General features: G+C 32.6%; 1 protein-coding gene across 1 annotated transcript in view; it reads right to left on the bottom strand.

The window, feature by feature from the left end:
- LOC130451075 (uncharacterized) overlaps nt 1–18,959 on the bottom strand; it is a 77,399-nt gene extending 58,440 nt beyond the window's left edge. The window contains exons 1-2 of the mRNA XM_056789873.1: nt 18,832–18,959; nt 13,431–13,767 (exon numbers count right to left, since the gene is read on the bottom strand). Coding sequence (XP_056645851.1) covers nt 13,431–13,767; nt 18,832–18,959 — 465 coding nt within the window. The remainder of the gene's footprint in view (nt 1–13,430; nt 13,768–18,831) is intronic.
- Nucleotides 18,960–26,412: the final 7,453 nt, after the last annotated feature.

The raw sequence follows: 26,412 nt of genomic DNA, 5'->3' as shown, positions 1-26,412 counted from the left end.
ACTTTTCACACAAACCTAATGAGACCGCACACATTGCAAATAAGGTAGTACTTCTCATTGTATTTAAATTGTCCAGTATATGGGGGGCGACTTATGTTTTTTCTGCACATTTCAATACAAGAACTGACTACAGAAAAATGTATTTTATTTTAATAGAATACAAGTAAAACTAAAACATTACACTATTTTATTCGAACAGATTCTACGAAAGTCTGTTTTTAGTTATTTTAATTAATTGTTCGAGTTTGAAGTTTTCAGAAAAAGAAATTATTTAAAATGTGGTTGTTTAAGTATTCCAGTTGGTACACTTAATATGATCATAGAGGTAAGTAATCAAACAGTATCAGAATGTCGCTAGCTCAACCAGTACTGAAAGTACGTATCAACAAATATCGATGTAAAACATACGGATGTTCAAAAAATCATATCTACCAAACTAATTGTAGCATCCATTTGAAATTATAGAAAAGTCTTAATCAAGGTAAGGTGTGACTGGAAAAAATTTAGGATGTCGCTAGCTCAACCTGTACTGGAAATACTTATAAACAAATATCGATGTAAAACATACGCATGTTCAAAACATCATAGCTACCAAAGTAATTGTAGCATTAAGTAGAAATCATAGAGGACTCTTCATTAAGGTAAGGTCCAACTGGGAAAAATTCAGGATGTCGCTAGCTAAACATGTACTGGAAATACGTATCAACTATATCTACCAGATGGAGGACATTACGTCTTTACTAGAAATTTAATTTTAAGTATAGAAAATCTAAAAGAAAACGAACAAGGTGAAGTAATTCCAAAGTTTTGTGAACAAAATCAAGATCTGAAGAAATCGAATACGATTAATCACTTTGTAAGAATGGGAATATCCATACATATCTGTCGGCGTGTTGAGACAGATATTTCGATTGAAAGAAAGTCAGGATCGGGCAGAAAAGCAACTAAAAAAGAAGCGAGAAACTTTAGTTAAAGCGGCTCACGAAAAACTGGGAACAGAGAATAGACTAGACAATGAAATTCTTATAAGAGAACTAAAATGGTACAAGAACAAGGCATTATTATAGTTCAAATCACTTCCTAGCATTGTGAGATTAATTCAATAGAACGTGTATGGGTTAACAATGATAAATCCGAAGCTACACGATCAGAATAACGTCAATTTTTGTCTGTTTATATATTCTAAATAACTTCTTACTATTTATTACATCTTTAAAATGAAGGTATGATATACACTACAGGTAAAAAGTTTTTGCTCGCCCTATAGTTTGTGTGATACAGAGAAATAAAAACAATTCGATCGATTTTGATATTTACATTTTAAAGAACATATAGATAAGAATGAAGATATTTACTATTGTTTGTAAAATACGGTTTTTATTAATATTTTATGATTTAATTCATCAGCAAATAAATATAACTTTTTTTTTATCAGACGTTCGAAGAAAAATTATTGCCGTTCACACATTTTTCAAGATATCTCGAGACAAAAATATACCAACGTGGATATGTTCCTTTTTGACCGGTAGTGTATCTAGAGTGTGAAAGTGAAATGCTTATGATTAAGCATCCATTTTAAGTAAGTGTTTGAAAAGGATTTGATGAGGAAAGAAAATAATGTTGTGTGTACAAATTTGTACTAAAATGCTTCGGATAATTTTGAATAATAACCGCACGCCTATGACGCGTCGATTTTCTTTCTCATCAGACCAGCAAACGTCTAAGTTGAAACTATGAGTCACTCTCTGCAATTGTTGAAAGTTATTTCTAGATGCTATCAATCATAATTAATCTCTTTTTTTGCTTGTAATTTTTAAAGAAAATCGTCAATGTACTTAATTAATAAATTGAATATTTATTTCATCTTGACGCCTGACAACTCTTGTCATTATCACAAGAGAGTGTTTATCTTTAATTCGATTTCTAAGACATCTATTTCCACATCCTGGCATTCAGTTAATATACCAGGAAAGCATTTCATTAAAAGAAAATAACGGTGAAATGATAACTTAAATACATTTAATGGGCTAATGGTAATTTTCTAACACAAGTGTTATATATATAAATTCATATTAACACAGTATGGTTAGTATTCATAGAATTTATATGGTACTTAATAAATATAACGATCAATATCTACATATTTATAGATCTAATTGGACGTTAATTTCATTCAGAGTGCTTCAGAATTATTTACTCATTTTTAATTGAAATTCTTCCTTGTTCTTTCCACGTTACATGGGACGCTCGTGTATTTTAAACACATTAACCGTGTGATGCTTCTAAATTAACCACGAAATGTTAAGAATATAATGCACCACAACAGGATTCGTGTTAGGATAGGTTATGCATTTAACATTAGAGGTGGGTTTATACAAAATCGTACAGACTCCGATGTACAATCTAAAAAAAATAATTTGTTTTTTCACATTAAAGTATTGTAATCTACCTTCGAGCTAACCAATGATGGTCAGCCATATTCGTTGTATTAAAACATTAAAACTACTTTGAAATAAACTAATTACCGAAACGAGTAGATTCAAAAGTCAATAAACCACTTTTAACAAGACCGTTTGAACAGCCGATGTGTACTATTATCGGTCTGCGCTCCTTTCCTGTTGGTGGATTTGGACCAACTGTCCAAATGTTGTCTTCGACTTATAACAGTTTCATCTTGTCGAAATTTATTCGGTGTATTTCCTGTAATGTATCTTCGGGCTAACCAATGATGTTTGGTCATATTCGTTGTATCAAAACTACTTTGAAATAAAGTATTTATTAAATAATAAAATAAGTACCTAGACGTGGTTTCAATAATCTGACGACCATACTCGAACGAACGCCATAATATTAAGACATCTATCTGTTTACAGACCGCTCTTAAATACTAAAAAATCCTATTGTATAAAAGGTTATAATTATCTATAATTATGGTCGTTGAAATCACATCTATACAAAATGAAGTACGTAATTTGATACCTTAATGGAACCAAGAGACACTCAGAATCAATCATCTATGATGTGGGTCCCTATTAAGATCGTGTACCATAGGTCTCAATAAATACAATAAACATTGAGCTTAAGTAGCTAAATTTATGATTATTCACAGTCATATTAATCCTCCTCTTTCCATTATCCTTCAAAGGATGAAGTGACAAAATTTATATTTGATTTAGCAGTTGTTTCCATGCTTGCCTATCTTGTTCAATCTTTTCAGCATGATGCAGTCTCAAATTTATTAAGAGTTTTGTTTAGGCTATCCATCTAGTTGAAGATCTCTTAGGCGTTTGTCTTCTACTTTCCCTTCTGTAATTAACCGTTCCATTACTCTCAATCTTAATTTATTTTAAGCCATATTTTTCGCTTATAACAGACAGTTTGGTCATAATTTCTGTTATTTCTGGTATGGTTGACGCTATGATCAATGTGTCGTCGGCGTAGCGCAGGCTGTTAATCCTTTTTCAACAACATATTTACCCACAAGAGATTGTGTCTCTGTCTGGGCTAGGGAACATGAACTGAAATGCTAGACAGAATCCTAGAGTATGGTTAACCTATGGTAAGTTATAATAGAACGTACTAGTCTTAATCACGAGTTCGTATCGATCATATCTTGTGGAAAGACATTTAGCTTGAATATGGTAATACTGATAATAAGGGTGTAGGGACAAAAAACCGTTCAAACTGTTTGTTTTAATTTAATTATTTCCACTGTACTCTATGAAACAATGATTTCTTAAACATGACACTTTTAGTAGATCTTTTAAAAGTTAACTAAATCAATATAAAATAGCGAAAATTTCTGTCTCGAGATATTTTGAGAAAAATGTAAACGGCGAGAATTCTTCTTCAAACGTCTGGTAGGTTGATGAAGCAAGTTATGGAAAATGTGTTTCCTTTTTTTAGAAATGTTATATTTATTTGTCAGTGAATTGAAACATAAAATACAAATAAATACCTACATATTTTACGAACAACAATAGTAAATATGATACAAGAGGATCCTAAAATACTTTCACGAATTTTGAGGACAGATGAGGCTACATTTCATAGTAACGGTATAGTAAATCGCCATAATATGTACTACTGCAGTAGATAAAAAACAGATTGTTCAATTTAAGAGGACACTCACCAATCGGATAACCTCTAACAAATGTGGCAGCAAATTATATACCGATAATTGTTCGTTGGCATGACACGTTTTCTATTGAGGTCATTCTATGAAATATGAATCTGTCAAAATTTTCAAAAACTAAAAGCGCCTATTTTTAGAAACAGCATTGAAGGATCAAAGTGATCAGTGTATTAATGGAAAAAAAAACTGATTTAGATAACTTTAGTGTGATCTATGCATGGATTTTGGTAAAACGAATGAAAAATTTAACGCAATCAATAACCAAGTAAACTTACATAACCTATAAAATTCAACTTCACTCATAACAACCTAACCCACAAAAATTCAGTATCATTCATAATCCAACAAATACAATCCGTTCCTGCGATATAGATGTCAGTCGTTCTTAGTTGCACATTCGGTACATTCAAAATTTTAAAACTAAATTCTCAATATGCCAAAACATTTCAGTTATTTTCTAAAGAAACTGCCCCACCTCTAATAATTCTTCTTTATCTCGTGAACCAAACTTTCGTTAAAATTTAAATTCTCTCTTTAGAACATCGATTTATCGTGCTGAGGAATAAATAACATGACTAACTACAGGACGATTCAATTAGTTGTTTTCTAATACGTTAAGGTCAAAACATAAGCGCTAAATATTATTTTCTAACTTTAAACAATCTTAAAGTGACTTCCTGTTTTATGTAATGTCTGGATAACGTATTTTTTCATTCCAAATTCTTAATCAACTTAACGTTACCTTACTGATAGGAAAAAAACCAAGGGCACTGCACCTTAGCACACTCAACTTTCATATCCTATCATGCAAATCGTTTTTCAAAAGATTCTCCTTAGATAGGTACGGCCGTGCTAATACTTTGTGGCTAGTTGTTTCTTCATCTTCTCCTTAGTGATGATCATTCTAATATTCCAGTCATGATAGTTTTCTTCTTTTTAACTAGAGTTTACTAGTTATGCTTCAATTATTTCAAAATATAAACAAAAAAAAACAGAAACATTTCTAGCTATTAACTGATAGATAGATAATATTTAAGAAAGCATAAATACTCCCAGAGTATTAAAACAATATTTAATACGTGCAATTTCAATTGTTAATATTAAAAACCATAAAATTTACCATCGGTTAACTATCTATTATTGCTTATTATTACCAATTAAACAAAATACACAAAATGGCAGTTTGTAGTACATTTTAGAATCCGGTGATACCAATCAACCATTTAATTATTTATTAATGAACCGACACCTACACACGAAGTGTTAAATTGAAAAACCACTTTTCGTACGACCACTTATGAAAATGATAGATTGAACACTCATTTTTACCTAAGAAAATAGCTTTATCACACATGTACTAAAAAATAACAAAACATACATGTATTGAAATGCTTCTTTTTCTGATGTTATATATAGTCTCGAACGATAGAGGGAATACGATATAAATCTGGCTGGGTGCCGAAAGGCAAAAGGTCAAATTTAAGAAGACTGAAGAAGTAGAGAATATGATTTTTTGAGGTTATATTGATGTTTACAATAGAAATTGAAAGGTTGTTGTGATTTGTGTTCAAATACATACTAGTGTCTGCAAGATAATTTAAACGTTAAAATTAAGTGTTATTACTATAACTGGGTAATGTATAAATTATTTGAATGAAAATTTATTCTCCATAGTAAAGGAAAACAATCTTAGTTATAAAATTTTTCATAGTCATTCTTTTCGCTTTTGTCATCTCTAGTATTACAAAATAAAAAATATTCTGTAGGATTTTTTAACTATTCAGTACAAGTGTTTATATACTTTTCAACACATGTGTGATATTTTTTAATTGACTTTCTTATTTGAAAAATACGTTTTTTGAAGAAATTTTTATGTGGTGGTAGGAAAAATAGTGTATACAACTAGTTGAAAAGTGTATTTCGCAATCGTTACATTTCAGTTGATTTTTGCGCTCAATCAATGTCAGTTTTCGCGCGCTTTTTGTTTAAAAAGTAATAAGAGGGGTATGAGCAGTATTTCTTGCATCGCTCGTTGCGTACGACAGTTGGTGTTTGAATATTACCGAAAAATAACGTCTTTCATATCATTTTCACTGTACCAATCTGTGCAAAATGGCTACAATAAGTTGTAAACAAAATGATGACTCCTTTTGTTATATTTTTTAAAGTGAGAGAGAAAAAGTATGAATTAAGTATAAATTCAAAGATTCGCCCACCATATTAAGCTTACTTTCATCTACCAGTCAAAAATCAAGACTAAAAATGGGCTCCACATGTATCAATCTTGACTAAGTTCTTTTTTATTCCACTCAGAATTAAAATTTCAAAGAATACAACTTATTCTGACCTACCATCCAAATTTGCTCCAATACCAGATACAGAACAAAATCCTGTACCTGCTCCGCCATTGTTGGAAAAGCAACTACTCTCTCAAGGCAGCCCCGCAATTACGAAGTTGATCTGTATCCGTGCATCCTGAATTCGTTTTTGAATCTGAACCGAAAATATCACACCTCACCAACTCTCAAGATCTCAATGACTTAATAAGACACTTAAGTCTTCCAAAAAGTAAAGCCGAGCTACTAGCGGTTAAAACAATGGAATTCAATTAAATCTGATGTTCGAATATCCCGTTGAAGAAAACATCATGAAAAATTTTCTTGTTTCTGCACACTATTGACAAAAGATGACGGATTCGTCAAATATCATTGTGATGATTAATTGGGAAGTGATACCTCTTTTCAAAGGCATAGAAAAAACATATTTAATGATATTATTTGGCCATTTTGAATCGAAAAAAAGCTGCAATTAAAACAAAGATAAGAGAAAAAGCATCAATGTCAAAATCTGAGATCAGAGATCAAAGTTGTTGAAGACACATAGAGATGGAGTATACAGATTGTCTTTGAATGTAGATATTATATAAGATTGTTGCAAAATCAGTCAGTAGAACAAAGGCGGAATAAAAATAAAATCAACTTAAATATGAAGTTAAATATATAATTACTGACGAGTAGTTGCTACAAATAAGCACTTGGTACAGCTCTATTATAATTAAAATAATCAAAGAAATTTTAATATCTCTGATTTAAACTATCATACAATGAAGTTATCCCTCGTAATTGTTAGTGTATTAAGTAGTTCTGGCATCCTGCAACCAATGTTGGCGGAAGAACATCATATCTCATTACTCGCTTTGTATATGGAAGTTAATAAATCCGCTTCATGACGTTGTTAGATAGATTTCTTCATTATTGAGGAAACCAATTCTAAAAAGGAATTTTGATCGATGATACCCTTTGTTGCCGTTGCACTCAAACGTCACGACCACGTCTCTCACTGCTACCTATACAGAGTGAGACACGGTTTGTTTGTAAAGAAATGAATAAATTTAATTATCAGTTAACATAATCCCCAAATTATTTCATGAAAACTAAAACAAAGTAGAAGGTAAAATAATAGTCGTGTTCTCTCGATATCGTTAATGGTGTCGAAACGTTTCTCTTTTAGCACATTTTCGGAAATCATCGCTTCGTTAGTTCGCAAAAATATTTACACACACATCAGTGATAAGTCACAACAAGCTCCACACCGAGTTTCAACTTGCTACTTCCATCTATTTTATTATAGTGGGGCTCGAACGACCACTCAGTCAAGATGTTTTGAAAAATATCTCAAATTGAACTCCACGCTGGAGTAGCTTAATTTCTTCAGCTACTCCAGTCCGTGCGAATAAAACGAAGGTCACGAAAAGCGCCAAACAACCGATGGCTACAATATCTTAGAACCGCAGGAGTATCCTTCAACTTTAAGGAATTGAATACAACCTTGAACACTCTGATTTACTAAGGTAGTTGCGCCAAAACATTATCGAAAAAAGGCGCTTACTACATCATAATGTTCCATTATACACGAATGTGGCTAATAGAGATGGGACACCAACCGTATAGCCCTGATCTGGCCCCGTCCGACTATTTTATGTTCGCAAAGCTGAAGACCAAGTTGAGGGGTAAAAGATTTAACAGCAGCGATTAAATTAAACAGGCGGTGTACGAGTATTTTGAATTTAAGATGCATTAAAAGCTTCCGGCAGACGTTCTGTAGTTTTCTGAAAGTTTTTTTTTATTTATGACCTTTATATAAACTAATACATACGATTATGTATGTCAGGCTCTAGGTCTCACTCTAATTACAAGGGTAGAAACTCTTTACTATTGAAACCCGTGATTCCGGATCTGCACACATATAATAAGAGTAACAGAGCCGCAGGGGGTCATCGTAGTTTCCATAGAAATAACGCGAAAAATAAACCGTGTCCCAACTAACACGTGAACGATCATTATCAGAATTATTTGTTAGACGGGGTACAGACTCGGGGCTTCGTGTACACATCTGATTTGCTCCAGATAATTCATCGTTATTACCAAGTTCTAGAGTACCTCGGAACAAAACTTTGGTGAGTACTACTCATCAAAAACTATTATTTTCCTGTAAGATTACGAGGTAATTGATCCATTGACATAATCTCCAATAACTTCAGAAGATTCTAAAATGTGTTTACTTACATTGACCGTTGTCACAACTTGTAGACAAAAGCTTGTAAAAACATTAAAATAACTAAATAAAGATACAAATAAAAAAAAATTTCAATATACAGAAGGGAACTACAATGTGTAACAAAATTATAGGTAATAGTAATAGGTAATAATTAGTATATGTCCATAGCAAAATTAAACCAGTATGCAGCATGCCCGGAATCAAATATTATTATTAAAATAGAAGTCGTTTACAGAGTAGAAGGCATTTTCCAGTAAATATGAACTCAAATTATTGCGAAATGCGGGAAAAGATGATATCGATTTGATTTCAATTGGCAAGTGATTGTGCATCTTTTTGCATTGTAAAATACTGAGCCCTTAACTAATTCTGAAGGTGGAGTAGGTAGGTAAAGGTCGTGATCCGCGTTCCTAAGTGGATAGCCGTGCAACGAAATTGGAGAAGCATTCTTACGAATTAAGCAAATGAATTCAAGAGTCAGGACTTTTAATCTTCTAAAGAGGTCGTGAGCCCTGCTATTTAGTCCGAGGAAATATCTAACAGCTCTCTTTTGTAGTTTGAGGATTCGCTCAAATTGAGTCGCACTACACGTACCCCATAAGGGAAGGGCATATCCGAGATGCGACTCAATAAGGGCATAATAAACTGTTAGTTGGATAAGTTCAGTTCTGTGGAAACTGATTTCAGCGCAAAACGGGAGGAACTTAATTTGTTAGAAATCTAACTCCCATTTCAAGGAATTGTTCCCAACAAGCCCTAGAATTTTACAGATTCAACGACGTCAATGGTGGTGTTGTTCAATAAAAAAAGGCAACAATGTATTTTTACATGATAAAACTTTAGTTTTAGAAACGTTGAGACAGAGAAGATTAGAATCGCACCATGATTTAAGGGTGATCAGGTCACTAGATATGGTCCTATGAAGTGCCGTGAGAAATGCGATGTCGTTTATAAACAGAAGAAACAAAATAGGGCCTAGTACTGAGCCTTGGAGCACTTCACATTCTATTGGCTTGCAAGATGACATCGATGTATCAACCCTTACAAACTAACTTCTATTGGTAACTGAAACCGTAGTACTGCAATTTGTTAATTAAATTCTATGATTAACACAATCGAAAGCCTTAAAAAAATCAAAAAAAGTTGTTGCATTTGTGCATTTGTTACTTAAAAACCCAAAATGATGGGTAGTAAGTATTTTATATTTAAACAGAAATGAGAAAAGCCTCTTCTTGATAAATCTTTCTATGATCTTAGATAACGTGGGAAAGCCGTGCAAATGAGCCATAATTCGATGCTTGATTTTTGCAAAGGTATAATTATAGCCGTCTCAAGACAATTGGGAAAAGTGACATTTTGAAATGAATTTAATTTTTTAATTTTTGATGTCATTAATTGTACTGCGAACCTCTGCTAAAACTACGGGTATAAAGAAAAAACTGTTTAAGTTAGCATTAGCATCGGGGAGATATGAACGCATATTACGAAATTATAGATTTTGTTAAATTTTTGGCTGCATTCACAAAGTAATTATTGAGGTTATGCTCGATGAAGAAACCTTATTTCTTAGATCATTCACAATGGATTATTTTTCTTTACAAACATTACGAGAGACTCGCCAAAGTCTCCTATTATAATAAATATCTTTGACAGCTTTTATTGTCTTATGATAAATTTTTCTGTATAGTTTCACGTAATTTTTGAAGAAGACACTATCCAAGAATTTCCTTAGAGGTTAAGTTGTAAGAATCACGACTGAAAACAAATGATATTGCTGCAAATAATAATTTAAAAAATTCGATATAATAAAAATTATGTTATTTCAAAGTTAAATATGATTTAGTTAATTTTTTTGATTCAGTATTGTATGGTTCTAGATGGCAATCTATAGTATTATGACGTAATTTTATAAATATGGGGAGAATTTTGGGATTCAGAGTAGTTGTTTGTGTAAAAAATTTCGACACACTCGACTACATATTCCTAAGACTAAGCCTATTGAAGTAAATTTTGAATCCTTTTTTTTCTGTTTTTACTAGATAATCCATTTATGTGTATAGTGCTGATAATATTAAAGTGAATGAACTTTTTTATAAACATACACAAAAACGATCCAGCTATTTTTAAAAATTTGCTATTAACCGTATAACTTCTGTTTGTCTCGAATTTATTTAACGCGTTTGAAACAAATGTTTTGCTCTGAAACGCATTGCTTGTCTATTGTAAAAACTCAGTCGAATCGCTTACAATTCCACATTCATAAAATGCATTGTAAATGGTATTAAAACATGAGTTTGTCATGCAAACCAGTCAACAAGCAAGCCCATCAAAAGTGAAGGTGAAGTTTTTTCATGGTATTGTGCACTCAGTTAACGAAAATTGTTATAGAAAGTTTTTATCCAAAATATTCGGTGGATATCACAAAGAAGTTTATTTTTTATTGAGTTTAATGAAATTGCATGGAATATAATATAATCAGAATATTTTTTGGTGCCACTTTATCCAAATGAATCTTATTAATTTTTTAATCAAAACTGCTAATTATTATTTTTTGTTTAAAAACTATATACTTAGATTTATCAATATTTATTTTTAACTTGTTAGAGAACAGACAACGGCAATATTTATCAAGTCTTCGTTAATTTCTTACGCTTCAATTAATTTCATCCTATTTATCCACAAAAGATAAATATAATTAATTGGGCTAATAAAAAGCTATAGAAAAAGCAAATAATGTGTTAATATTGAGACTAATTAACCTAAAAATTTGATAAACTACATATACAAATGAAGGATAAACAAATATTATAATCAATTATCTTATCCTTAATATCGAAGTTGAGGTCCAACCGAAATTGATAAACTTTCCCCTAGGCCCAGAATTTTTTTTGTATTTACATCCATATGGGGTGTGGATCCAAGAAAAAATAAAAAAAAATCATTTGAAATAAAAAAGTGCGAAAAACTTATGTTTTTTATAGGACCGCTTGCACTCTGAGCCCTGGGGAAAGTTTTAACTTCCCCTTGGCCCCAGAACGGGCTTGTGCAGGCCCGCATTTTTTTATTTCAAATAAATTTTTGTTCTTTGAAAAGGAAATTGAAGTGGTATAGGAAAATTGCTATTGAGCTGCTATTTGGTACAGCAATTTATAAAGGAATAACAAAAAAAATAATATATCGATTACTGACTTTCAAATTCGTGTAGCAAAGAAGTTACTGAAGAAAAAACAACGGATGTTGCTGACCAAGAGAAACCAAAACATAAAAAAGCCCTTTGCCCAGTGAAGAAAGAAGTCCAAGTCACAATGTGTGTAGAGTGGTGTGAAAAATTATTGTAAAATCCAAAATAAAAAAAAGTGATTGTTTTGGAAAACCACATTATTGCATTCAGTGTTTTGCGGAAAAACATGAATAATTTATATTGTAACAACAATTTATTGTTATTGTATTTATTTTATAATAAAAGTTCCGTTTTTTTTTTAATTTGTCATTTTTTTTCCCGTAAAAACAAAATATACCAAAAATATGTAACGGTAATGTAAAGATAGCACAAATTAACAATTTTAATAAATATTATTTGAATTATGTTGAAGAGAACAAAAAAAATATGAAAAATAAGGTTTTTAGTTTTACAATGGAGTTAGAGATCATGAAAAAAAATCAAATGGACCAAGTGTGGAGTAATGTTTCAAGGGCCCAAGACGGTCCAACCAAACTGTAAAACACATTTATATGCGGTATAGGACCACTCTGGACTGTGGGGAAAGTTCAGTTGTAAGTGAGGAAAAAACACAAATTTAACAATAAAAATTCAAAAAATCTCTGAAACAGAGTCACATACAAAAAAAGGAAACGTTTATCAATAATGAGCAACTTATCAAAGATAAAAGAGACCTGAACAATTTGAATTAAATTTCTAATTCTATTTTGAATTAATAATTGTTTTTATTTCCAATATTAAAGTTGAATTTTCACAATGAAGGATATGAAATCTTTGATACTGTTAAAAATTATTTTATTAGTTAAATTTTGAGAAAGGTTGAAAAATAATTACCATAAAATAACAAAATATTTGTACTTAATTTAGTTATTATATATGAAAAAGCCGAATTTTATATCGTAATCAATTTTTTCAGTAAACAATTAATTAGAATATTTTGGTTTTGGTCATTAAAAATTGTATGTCTCATCTTTCTAAAATCTGTCATTGCTTTTATCAAAAAAGTTCGAAAAAATTTTCATAAACTATCAATTTAATATTTCTCATTTAAATGAGAAATATTAAAAGAAAAAAATTGCGATAAATACGTATTTGTAATTTGCTGTTTTTTCAAAAAATTAATTTTCTAAACCAAGTGCTTTGTACTTCTATTCTATACTTGGTCTTCTAAAATATCAAAACATATTTTTATTTTTATGTGAAAATACTTCAAAATCAAAATGTTCTGTTTGTTTTAATAGCAACTTGCACGTTTTTTTCATACTCATCGTATTTTAACTCTACAATTCTAATTGTATCATGAAATATATTTATAAAGCTTCTTGATTATTTATTAATCACATTTAACACCATTCCTACCGAAGATTATCCGGCTATTTTTAAATCATCATAAGCTATATTATTATTGAATACCATTGTATATAAAACTTTGTGTATTTTCGCAATTTTTTATCAAATTCTAATATTTTCACCCTATAACTTTTCAATTGAAAACTATATTATACTAAAACGACTTACCTGACTTATATTAGTTGATATTTTTATTTGCGGCCTTTCCCTCTTACTCAGATAAAAATCGTGGTTCCTGCTGTTATCCCTTGGTTCTTCAGTGGTTTCCGTAAAATCGTTAACCGTCGTATCGTATATAGTACTTCCATCAGTGGAAGATATAGTTGAGGTGATCAAATTGATTTTCTTGGGGGTTGTTTCAGTGTAAAAGGGTAAAGTACTCGGTAATTTAGTTACTGTTTCCGATTTTAATGGTGGAATAGTAGTTTCTTGAATTTTTTTTGTAGTAGTTATTGAACTTGGCGGTTTTGTTGTTAAATCTCGTTTCAAATCGCTTCTAGCCTGCCTGAACCATGAATGTAATAAATTAGGAGAGTCCCATAGTTGCGGCTCTGCCCTTACAATACACAAAAGGTAGACAATCAATAGCGCTCGCATTTTCGAGTTGTGATAGTACCGCGAATTCAAAAGAACCACGGATTAGGATAATTTATTTCCGCGGTACCGTCAACTTTCAGAAGTTACGTTAGTCGATTCGCGTACGTCCTTGCCTAGCGAGAGTACTGAAGCCGATAGTACTTTAGTCGAAGGCCTAGGAAGGTCTGTCGCGAAGAATAAGTTCTATGCAATATGTACCGATGCAGTGTTGCTGAAACTAACCCACTTCCTAGCTAGAGATACCGTATTCAGATTAACCAATAGTAATCTTTCTTTACTTGCCAAATAAAGCTGCATGAGGTACTAACTAGATTAGTGAGATGCAAATATCTCCCCCTAAAAATATGAATTTTTAATTTCAGGGTGAATCCAAAATTTTAATAATGTAAGTTTCATAACTGTATTTAAAAATGAATTTATCTAAAGTCGTTCTCAAGATTGAATCATGCTCAATTTATTAAAAGGGTAACTCTATATAAAAAAAGTGATTGAAAAAGGTTGAGATTCATGAAAATTGACAAAATTGATGTTATATAATAAACAAAATAATAATTTCAACGCAATTTAATTGGTGTTTATCAAAGAATATGTATGACGTAGCTTTTAGTATTGGTTTATAAATTTTTTTAATATTAAAATAATCCCGCTTTTTATGTAAATTATTATAGTTTCAGTAATTAATTTTTATGTTTCCAAGAACAGGAAAATTTTTAATAAAACGAGGTCAGCTTTACTTCCCCCAAAAAAATTACCGTATACCAGAAGAAGTGAAATATAGTTAAACTCTAAAAAATGTAGCTCAAATTATACTGAACCTTAAGCCAGGAAACCTTCTGAAAACACTCTATCTTACACACCAATTTGCCTATTACTTGCTATGTGTATTAATGAGAAAGAAAATAGAAGAAAACTGATTCTAAAAGCAAACTGACTAACACCTAACAATCAATTTGGATTTAGAGCGCAATACACCCCATGCAATTCCAAAAAAAGTGTACCAATCATTTGAAGAAAACAATACTGTACAGCTATATTTTTAGATATCATCCAGCCATTCGACAAGGTCTGGCAAAACGGACTCCTATACAAAAGTAAATGTTACCTGCACTCAATGGTAGAAACCTGTCCAACTGCGATGTTAACTGGATATGTTCTGCAGTGAAAAGTGCAAAAACAACCTTGGAATTCATTTGAACTGACCCCTAACGTAAATACTAACCAAAAGAAAACGATTGGACTTATAACTCAGTAAACTGTGCTGGTAAAAGGTCGATGATCCCAACTAACAATCAACAATAAGCTGATAATATACAAAGTCACACTAAAACTTATCTGGAGTTATGGTATTCCTTCTTAAAAATACAGAAAAATTTATTGATTCATACATCAGAACGAAACTGCTTATGAATCTCTACATAGAAATCAATTTGCATCCCAAACTGGTAAGTCGATTGTCTTTGAACTAACCAACAAACTAGACAAGGCTGAAGAGAATAAAGAGATGTGCCTTTATAGATATTGATGGTGCCTTCTCCAATACGCCAAGATACTCCATGCATCAGGCAGTGATAAGAGTCGAACCAAGGATGGTGGTTTGCATTACGGCAGCCTTGGATAGTCGCATTATCAATATCAAAATAGGGTATAAAGCAATTGCTGAAAAACCGGGATATGGAGTCTGCGGATACGGCGATCATCTGGCGATAATTGTGCGGGGTAAAAAAAATGATATCGTATAGAAACAAATGCATTCTGCCCTAACAATTGTTCAGAGATGGTGTGTCAATGAACATCTGAGTATAAACTCTCCACAGATCAAACTAGAAGGAACAAATGCGTCCCAAAAACCCTCATAATGAACGGGGTCGAATTAGCCCTTAAGTCAGATATTAAAATCTCGGGGTAACCTTCGATCAGAGACTAACATGTAGACAACATCTTCAAACAGTGACAACTGCTACAGAATGGTTGGAAGAACATGAGGTTTGCAACCCAAAATGTTAAACTGGATTTACAAATTCATTGTGCATCATAAGCTATGCAGCTTTCAAATGGCGACCAAGAACAAAATTGCGAAAACAACCCTAGATAAGTTGTAAAGGGCGGTAACAGGCGCTACACGATCAAGTCCCCCCCTGCCCCCTTAGAAGACCTTCAAAGAAAGTGAAGCAATAGAGCTGGCAAGGAACAGGAACAGAGCATGAAAACCGGTAAACTGACAGGGTAAATTCTAAAGGAATGTGAGGTGTCCATAGAAATGGTCACGGACACCGTGTGGCCTGCCTTGCGACAACAATCGCAACACGATCAAGTCCCACGGCAGCGGTATAAGTAATTTTATGCCCACCCCTTCAAAAAAAGTGAAGCAATAGAGCGGGCAATAAAAGCATGCAAGGAACAGAGCGGCGACCTGACTGGGTAACTAAGCATTCCAAGGGAATGTGAGATGCCCAAATGGTCTTCCAAACAATGCTTTGAAAAAAAAATAATTATATTAACAAGTCGGCAGCAATAGACAAATGCAGAGATTGCGTTTCCTCGAGGCTCATTAGTATTTTACACTGATGGCTCTAAAACGGAAAATGGATATGTAGGAGCAGGAATAAATGGGCCAGGAACCAAGCTCGCTATTCTAACGGGATCAGAGCCCATCATTTTCCAGGCGGAAACGTAACTACCGCAATGCAAAGATATTCATTCTGTCAGATAGCAGAACAGCCCTGCAATCACTTGACTCAATGGGAGCAAACCATAAAGTTACTCATATGTGGGTTCCTAGCCACACCGGATTATACGGTGTGTACTTTAATAGGACCACAAACTTTCATATATTTCCCAAACAGCCATAAAGTCGTGGTCATAAAGAAGTGGAAAAACTAGAAGCAATCAGAAATATGGAATAAGACCCTAGGTCTGAAACAACCGAAAATATTTCTTTCGTATTCCACCATCAGGCCCTTTAATTTAACGAAGACAAGCAAAGAAAAATTATTGGTATGCTTAATGGACACTGTCTGGTGAACTACCATCTGAAGAATATCGGAAAACTCCCGACAGCTCCTGTCACTTAGTAAAGAACCAACGGAAATCACCGAACACCTCCTTTGTGAGTACGCGGCAATCCATAGACAAAGACTACGATACTTACTCTTTGCAAAGTCGTTGCTGCTTGATTGGTAAACAGTCCGGAGTACACAATAGATCAATAGATCAAAGTGAGGGGAAATTGTTAGTGAGCAATCTCTATTTATAATTTAATAATTTATAAATTGCTATTAACCATTTGCTCATTGTAATTTTCACAGGTAGATAAAAAGGGGTTGTTCCAAAATAAAACTTATGCACATGGAGCTGTCTACCAAGAGGCTCTCGCTCAGTTATTTTTGAATCTGCTTTAGAATTTGAAAGAAAACTTAAAAATTTTAAATAGACAGATAGAAATAATTTGATTTTGATTTGTTTGACAGATTAATTCATCATAGAAAAATTAAGTAGAAAATAATGTTCATAGTTTCCGTATTTGTCGACATTACCAGGAATTTTATCATATGTCACTTATTTGACGTATTACACAAGAATTTTACTAAAAGTTTGTAATTGAATTATTTACAAAATCCTTAATGATGAATCTGTACAGAGAGGAGACCAGTGTGACCAGAAGTTGAACACCATCAGCACAGAACACGAGTTTAAGCAGTTCAATCTCAGAAGTTTTGGTTACAGTGCAACAGTAAAAGAGCTTTTTCAAAACTACCACTTGTCTATTTGTGCGGCTAGGAATATTTTTTCAAAACAAAGGAAATTGAAAATCAAAAAATGCGGAAATGTGATACTAAAATTTAATAATAATGAACCAGCTTGAGTCAGATCGAGAGAAAGACACAAAGTTCATACAAAATACTAAATTTTCTATCGTTAACTTTTGTGATTTGAAAGTTTTTATCAAAAAATAATTACATACTTGAGTATTTTTAGTCACAGAAAGTTATTTAATTGGTTAGAAGTCTCTTGCTTAAAATCTCTAGCATCCAACAAATGACAAGTTAGATAATTATTAACAAACTCTTTTCTCCGCTATTATTGAAAAACAAAATAAAATTCTAGCTTCTGATTGAAAGTACGTTGCCTTGAAGGCAATAAGAATATAATATCCGTATAATTCTGATATAAATAAAATATAGAACAGACTGACCTACAAAAAGTGAAACTATATTCCATATAATGAAACATGAAAAAATAGATAAAATTTTGCGTGTATGCATCACATTCCTCAACACTATTATTTTCTGAACAACGTGACATTGATCTAATTGATACAATCTAGTGAGAATATTATTTTATCATTAACAATGTTTACAAAAGCAACGTGCTCAGCTTCATTTACATGAGAAAACGGCGTTGTTTTATGTAGGTGTCTGAATACCCATCAATGTCAATGGGAAAACGATGTGATAAAAGAAGAAGCGTTGATTGAATCTTTATCACTATTTTCATTCTTACCCAGTAAAACGAGAGAATCTCTCTAGTCTGCTTGATAATGACTTGTCGTGAGAATATACGAGAAGCGTACAATAAATTTTATTGGAAAAATTAAATTTCGCATTATAACATTTTACAGTGGGTGTCTCATAAGTCGTGAAAATTCCTACGCCTCAATTTAAACATGTTGTACTTGTTAATACTAGTCTTTAATTCTACATAGGTCGGCATCAGTCAGGCAACGCTCTCGAAAAATCAGCATAAGTTCGGTAACGCTCATAAGTCTGACAACACTGTCGAAAAAGATAAAAACGAATCACGTTCATGTCATGGTAACACGTGCTCGTCAAGTAGACGCATTTTCAGTATGAATAACCGATACAAGTTTACGCTTATTACGTCGTACCTACGTACGAACGCGGATTACGAATTTATTTTTACCGAATTTCGGAACTAACCGCTACCAAATCGTTCAACAATTTGTAAGACATACCAGAAATTAAAAAAAACAGGCTCTGTTGTCGACGCACCGTGTTCTAAGCGACCGGTATCTGTAACAACTAAAGAAAATATGAAAACAGCGGCGCTGGCGTTAGTTGAGCAGCCGAACCAATCTGACATGCTTGCACTATCAAGTTTACCGTCAGCGTCCTCTCCACGCACTTCACGAGTATAATTTCGCAGACTGGAATTTTGCGAGTGGTACCTCGAATGAAATCAGGATTAACCACAGTTCCAGAATTCCATTTTGTGGTCGGATGAAGCAGCCTTCAAGCCGAACGGTGCGATTAATCGGCATAACTGCGTATACTGGAGCGACCACAATCCTCATATCTTCATTGAAAAATAATTAAACCTACTTAGGGGATGTGTGTGGGCAGGTATCCATGCGGGAGGTCTCGTCGGTCCCTACTTTTTTAGTGTCACGTGATGGACCGAAGTTATCTGGAAATGCTCGAAGATTTACGTGGACAAATGGAGAAATATCCAACACTCGCGAGCATCCGTCATTCATGCAGGATGGAGCTTCGCCGCACTACACGTTATGAGTTCGGGAGTACCTTAATGTTCATTTTGGAGAATTAATCTGCAGACGAGGATTTGTTTAGTGGCCCGCAAGGCCATGTGACCTGACACACTATGATTCCTTCCTGTGGGGCCTTCTCAGGGACCGCGTTTTTGCAAGATGACCGCGCACCCTTCCCAACTTCCGAACTGCTCCACCGGACCTGTCTCTCCGTTGAGAAACATTACCACAAATGCATTGAATTCATTTTGAATCATTTGAACCATTCTCACTTTTTTTACTGACAACGCAGTTTTATAATAAATAGTATAGAGTGCGATTAATATGAAGTTCGTTTATTTCAAAGACATTATTGGAAAACAGTTAGTCCAAGACCATGCTTGCGTCTTGGTTGCGTTGACACGAAGGTTGCCCCATCAAGTAACTGTGTTGTAAATTCTTTTCACGTGCTTTTCTACTTCAATTCAGATCAAACCATGGAAGATAATGATGTGCTTCAATCACATGTGAAAATGCTTTGGCAATGGTTTAAGCCCATCAAAAGTTTATTGATTTTATTGGAGGAGTGTCAAAATTGATATTAGTTTAGTATCTTCCTTCAAAGCTTTCATTAGTTTTATAATTAATCAAGCTATGAACTACCTATTTGTTATATTTTGATCTTTCTATAATTTCGGGTGAAATTTTCGCATTTCTTTGCACCCTACAGCATCCTGGGCTATTTAAACTTTAATAATATCGATACATTAGACATGAAATGTACCGCTCTTCATTTTCTTGTAGTTTTTTTTAATAGAAACGTGATCGATTCGCAACAGTATGTCCATTTATTATACAACGGAAGTTATTTCAATCATCATCCTTCGTTTAACACTTTATTATACATTCATTGAAATTGAATCGGTTTTTGTAACTCGTTTTTCTTCTAACTGTTCTTATTCGATCATATTAACATAACAATAGATGATTACTCAATAATTTTATAAAATTTATGTATTAAATGTAACATGTTTTTTCTTAATTCCAAAGCTTTTTGTAACAGCCTTGTGAATATTATGAAAACTATTAAATTTTATTTCGTTTTTAGAAATCCCCCTCAAAAAACCAATAATTCTGTTATAAAATAAAGCAATTACACATGACAAAAGTCTGTGCGAAGTTGGTGCCAAAAAATCTGACTTCTGACCAAAAGTTCTCGCGTCAATGGGTCTGCTCAGATTTCCTTGAAAGGTTAGAAAAAGATCTGCTTTGAAAGGGATCCGATTTGAGTCAATGCAAGCGGTAAAGCAAAAAACGACAAAGCTCCTAAAGGCCCTCACCAAATAAGACTTCCAGCACTGCTTCGATCAATGGAAAAAACGTATGGAAAGGCGATAAAACCAGTCTCGTTATTTAATAGCCAGACCTCGTATAATGAATATATCTTATCTTATTACTTCTAAACAGCTCAAGGTAAAGCAGTGCAGTTTTTTCTAAAATGTTTTATTTTTTCCAAAGGTATGAAGAACATTATTTCAGACTGCCTGTTGGTGGATTTAAATCAGTAGATAAATGATTTGTCTTCAACAATATTTCCCTCATTGATCCATGTTTCATCTTCATAAAATATATTCTTCCTTGGTTTCTCATTTCTTTTATAGTCCTTGGGTAACTTCTTTCCCATACATTCCATTTTATTAAGATGTTACCATAGCTTCGACTCAGGCATCTCGAACTGTGACAAGAGCTTCGTCTTCTGTCGGAAACTTTTTTCTAAATAACGCATGCAGTTTTCTTCAAAGTTTTTTTTTCAAGTGATTTTCTATCTGAGATAATGGTTTTTCTTGAGCTTTAGGTGTTGTTTAATAACTCACGTAAGTTGTAGATTTAGCAACACCAAGTTTACTACTAACTACCACTGTCTCATGTCAAAATTTTACGAAATATTTAGATTATTCTGTAATAATATTTAAAATGACCGAATTATGAAATTAGAAATTGGGTTTTATTACTCTCTCATAGATAAAAAAGTAGACGTTTAATTAACAGTAGCATTCTAAAGTCGTAATAAATTACTTAAAGAATTGTACCTACTTTATTTAGATAAAATTACAATTTTTATGGCGGTACTGTCTTATGAATATTTGTAAAACTATATAAAACAGAAGTTCCATTATCCACAAGCATCCATTCGTGAAAAAGGTGGAACTAAACCCATTAAAATTCGTGATAATAGATGAGGTAATTATTGTAAAGAAGAGCAACTGAGCGTACTATCTTAGTGAAACAACTCATCCGATAAAATAATTTTAACGAATTAGGATAAATAATTTAAGACAAAATTTTACAATTATTTATAATAAAATTGGTATAGGTACCAATAATGGATTGATATAATTTATATTCAAATTGCGCTATGCTAATAAAAAGATTGTATTTCCGGTAATTAAACATAATAATAGACATTTAGAAACAAACGAAAATGTGGTGGTGAGACTAGTAAAAACATTTTTCAATCAAAAAATTGGATTAAAAAACAGTACGTGTTAATAAATTTCATTATTCTATTTATTATTTTTTTTGTTCTATTAGCTCCTCCGAGTCCTAGATGACTAGAAACTGGAAATTTCGTACACACCTTAAATATTTCATATATTTTTTTGGTTAAAAGCGGTCGCGACATCGCGGCTTTTCTTGAAATATACTGATATACAGGATGTCCCCAGGCATAAGAATCGACAAATATAAGAGGCGTATAGGGGACAATATGATCAACGGGGCAATTAACCTCTATACCAAGTTGCATTCCCGAGTTATAGGGCATCAAAGTAGGGTTAAAAATTTTCAAAGAACTTAATTTTCTTCGAAATTTCCGGCCCTATTATCACTGCTATTTTATGCTCCACTATAGGCTACAGTGGGGATATATTTATGTTTTTGTTTATCCATTAATTTATAACGGAAGTGATTGTTATTTTAGTTTGCTGATTAGCTATGAACTTTTGTTGATTTTATTTAGATTATAATATTAAATGTATTTTTATGGTTTTAAATCGTCTTGATTTTAGGTCTTTTCTGTTATGAAATTAGTTTTTTTTCAATAATTTTTTAAAAGAATAATAACGGAAAATCCATTTTTCATAAATTCCCCTCAATTTTCAATTTCTAATAAATTTTTTCGAACAATATCCTTGATATTTATTTATTTTTAAATGAAAGGGGTCCTGTTTAAAATTAGTTCTTTTGTTAAATAATTAAGATTTAATAAACTCTCTTTGTATAATCGTAGTCGAAGTAGTAACGTTCCTCTTCTTTCTTGTATTAGGTACAACGTTGCCTTTCCGCAACTGTAGATACTACAAATTTATATTTTTCACAAAAAAATTACTTCAACTTCAGCCCTGTATATTTCTCACAATAATCTAATGTGAAAAATCACTTAGACACAAGTTTTCTCAATCGATTTATTTCAAAAATAAATCGATTCTCAAGTGGTTACCGAAATATAGAATTTTTTAGACAAGCATGTAAATTTTTTGACATAATAGTTGAAAATATATCTTTATAGTGAAAGTATGCAAAAAACCATAACGTCTCATATGTGTTTATGATGTATCGTTTCTAAATAAAATGTATTGTTTTCCGGAAAATCCAATTTTCATGAAGTTTCCTCAATTTTCCGCCAAATACCTTCCAACGTTGTACCATTGCTTTCCCAGTTATAGAGTTAAACAATTTTCCCCTTCGACAAATTTGTTAATCAACGAATACGCATTATTGTCTTATTTCAATCTCTTTTTCATTTTAAAGACTTGAAATAGTAAAAACTCGGCGCCTCTGTATCCTCTGCTATTAACAATAATAACTCCAAATGACTCTTAGCAGTTTAACTCTTATTTGTTTATTTGTTGAGAAGATTTGTACCGATCAGTACACTTTTAAAAATAAAGAAAATAGAAGTTAATTATGTTTTCAGTTGATCTCGGGTATTTCTTACATTGTAATTTATGGTATCATCAAAAAAGAAGGTATATACAGGAGGAGTATACCAATTGCAACATGGATACTATGATTTGTTCGAGTTTTTTGCATCTATTTTTTTCATCTAACTTCTCTAATTATTTCCAATTCAATGCACAGGTTTTAATTATTTGTTGGCATTGGAAAAGATTACTTCGGTTATCAGATCAAGTTCAAAATGTGTGATTTGAATCATTTATTTCGCTTATTAAGAGACTTTTTATGATATTGGCGGATATTTCAAGTGTTTTACCCGGATCTGAAGGCGTGTATTCATCTCATTTTATAAAAAGTGTTTGCCAATTGATGTTCAAAGTGTATGAACCTATTTATTGCACACATTTTTACCTAGTACCTAATTAAATCAACATTAGACAAATTTTGGAATCCCTACAAGTACCTGGCCTGATCTAGAGGTGGCGGTAGTTGCTTGAAAAATAGCACAATCCATACAGCATATGTTTCATAGAAGTACCTGGCCCAACAAAGAGAACACAAAAATATATTTATTTTTCAACGTAATCTCCTTTTATATCCTTAAACTTCTCCCAGGATGTTTAGTAAGTTCGATATCCTTTTTATAATAAGAATCGTCAATCTCTTAAAATAGCCATTAACTGCCGAAATCACCTCTTCATTGTTGAAAAATCTGACCACTGAGCCATTTTTTCAAGTCTGAGAATAGATAAGAGTCTGAGGGGGCCAAATTTGACAAATAGGGTGTATGAGGTAGCAATTCAAACTTAATTTTGGCCAAGGCCAACGGTTGTGTGAGCTGGTGCATTATTTAGATGAAACAATGTCAAAGGCAGCCGTTTAAGCTTGATTTCTTAGCTCAAACGTTGTAATAATTTCGCATAATACTCGCAGTTGATAGTTTTTTCTTTTTCAAAATAGTTAAAGAAAATTATCCCACGGCCCACTCAAAAAACCGACGCCATGACCTTGCCTGCAGATGGTACGGTCTTCACCTTCTTTGGAGCCGGTTCTCCCTTTTCAGTCCATTGTTTTGATTGTTCTTTTGTTTTAGATGTAAAGTGATGGACCCACGTTTCATCCACGATAATGAAACAGTGCGCAATCGATGGAAACATCTTCACGACGCTGTTTTTATTCCATTGTTAACAAACGCAGCACCCATCTTACGCACAGCTTTCCAATGTCCAAATTTTCAGTTAATATGCGATGTACCGCACTTTTTGAAATGCCTACTATGTCTAGTAACTCGCTTTGTGAATTTTCTTCAACGTTTCTGGGGTCGTCACCTCATTTGGTCGACCACTGCGATGCTGGTCTTCGCGTATCGTACGGACTCGTACACAACATTTTACTTTTGACAACTAAGGAGCAGTCTCACTAAGAGTAGAATCTAATTCAACTTTTATGTTGGTTGGTTGGTTGGGCTAATGCTTTTCAAATATTTGAATATTTTCCTTGTTTACAGATTCACTGAAAACGTTCATTATTGATGGCTACCAAACAAATATTAAACAACGTGGGGTCTTCAAACTTGAAACATATGCTATAAAGATTGTGTACTTTTCAATCTAGTAGTATTTTTCAAGCAACTACCGCCATCTCTAGGTCTAGCCAGGTACTTCTGGGACCATCCTCGTATATTCACAATAACATCTAATTAAGATATGAATAGTAATATGTTTAAGAAAAAAATACTGACAATGAAGTGTCATCTACAAATCACACTGCGTAATGAAATGATTTTTACTCTGGGGGTCATTTACGGCCCCTTTAGGCTTTAATGGATTAGGTTAAATTATAAAAAAAATAAAATACATTCGTCGCATGAAAATCTTGTTCATTGGGTCCGACTACGAAATATAGACCTAGAAACAGCTTTTTTTACTCATAAATAGTTCTTCACTCTTTTCAAGCAAGAAAAGGTTTAGTGTACCGCATTTCAATTTTGAGATTTATGAGGTTTAGCAGGTTCCTTTATATAAACACAATCCTGAACTACATACTTTGAAAGTTACACGGAATAAGTTCGAGAAACTTGGTGGTATTGAACTCCTACCACATCCAGCATTTAGTCCGGACCTTGCACCGACAGATTACTGTTTATTCGAATCTAAGGAGAGATAATAAAAAAGAGATATTGAAAATGCAGTACGACAATTTTTTTATAAAAACCCAAAGAATTGTTTTAGCAAGGTCTCAAGGAGCTTGCTGAACTTTGAAATAAAACCATTAAATAATTCGAATATCAAAGCTTTCTTTTTGTGTAACACACTTTATATTTTAACGTCTGTCTGACTGCTTTATTTCTGTTTCGGTTTTCATTGAATTATTTTCAGTTTTATTTTATTCGATACGATTGTTTTCACAGCCCCGTTGTGCGATAGATATCTATAAAAAAATCGTCTTGAACCATGAACAACTTTTGAACAATATTGAAAATGTTATCGCCACTTCTTTGCAGAACGAAACGATAATATAAAGAATAGTTTGCATCTAATCGCAATGGTAGTAAGATTCCCACGATATAACCGTGAACATTATTTTATCGAAGAAACATTTTAATCAGTATTGTTTAGTAAATTAGTTTGCAACCTTTTCCGTGGAAATCTACAAGTCTTCACGGATTGAATAGCAGCTTTTTATTATATCCTAGTTTATCAATAATTTTCACATAACATAGTAATATTTAAATAAACTTTAACATACATACTATTAAATGTGGAACGAAAATACACCGAATAATAAAAAAATATATTAACCTATATTTATCAATTATTAACGATTAAAGTTTGTAAAACCAGGCAACCTAAATATCGATTGTTATCTATAGTTTGAAAAAGGATATTTTTCATTGTTTTGATTTATGTTTAACAGCACTCTAACAGCATATTAAGATAGTGAACACACTGTTCACACTACCACTACACCAACACTCAAAATTACACCTTCTGACGCGCTTTTGGTATTGGTAGTCTAAACAGTGTATTCAATATGAATATCACCAACGGTTCCAGAAATTCCAACTTAGCCTACTAGCATATTACAAGCTGGGGGACTATCGTCAATTGA

Source organism: Diorhabda sublineata, chromosome X (genome assembly GCF_026230105.1).
Source record: "Diorhabda sublineata isolate icDioSubl1.1 chromosome X, icDioSubl1.1, whole genome shotgun sequence".
NCBI lineage: Eukaryota > Metazoa > Arthropoda > Insecta > Coleoptera > Chrysomelidae > Diorhabda > Diorhabda sublineata.
Note: the sequence above shows the minus strand (reverse complement) of the source record. Positions and strands in the feature narration are given on the sequence as shown.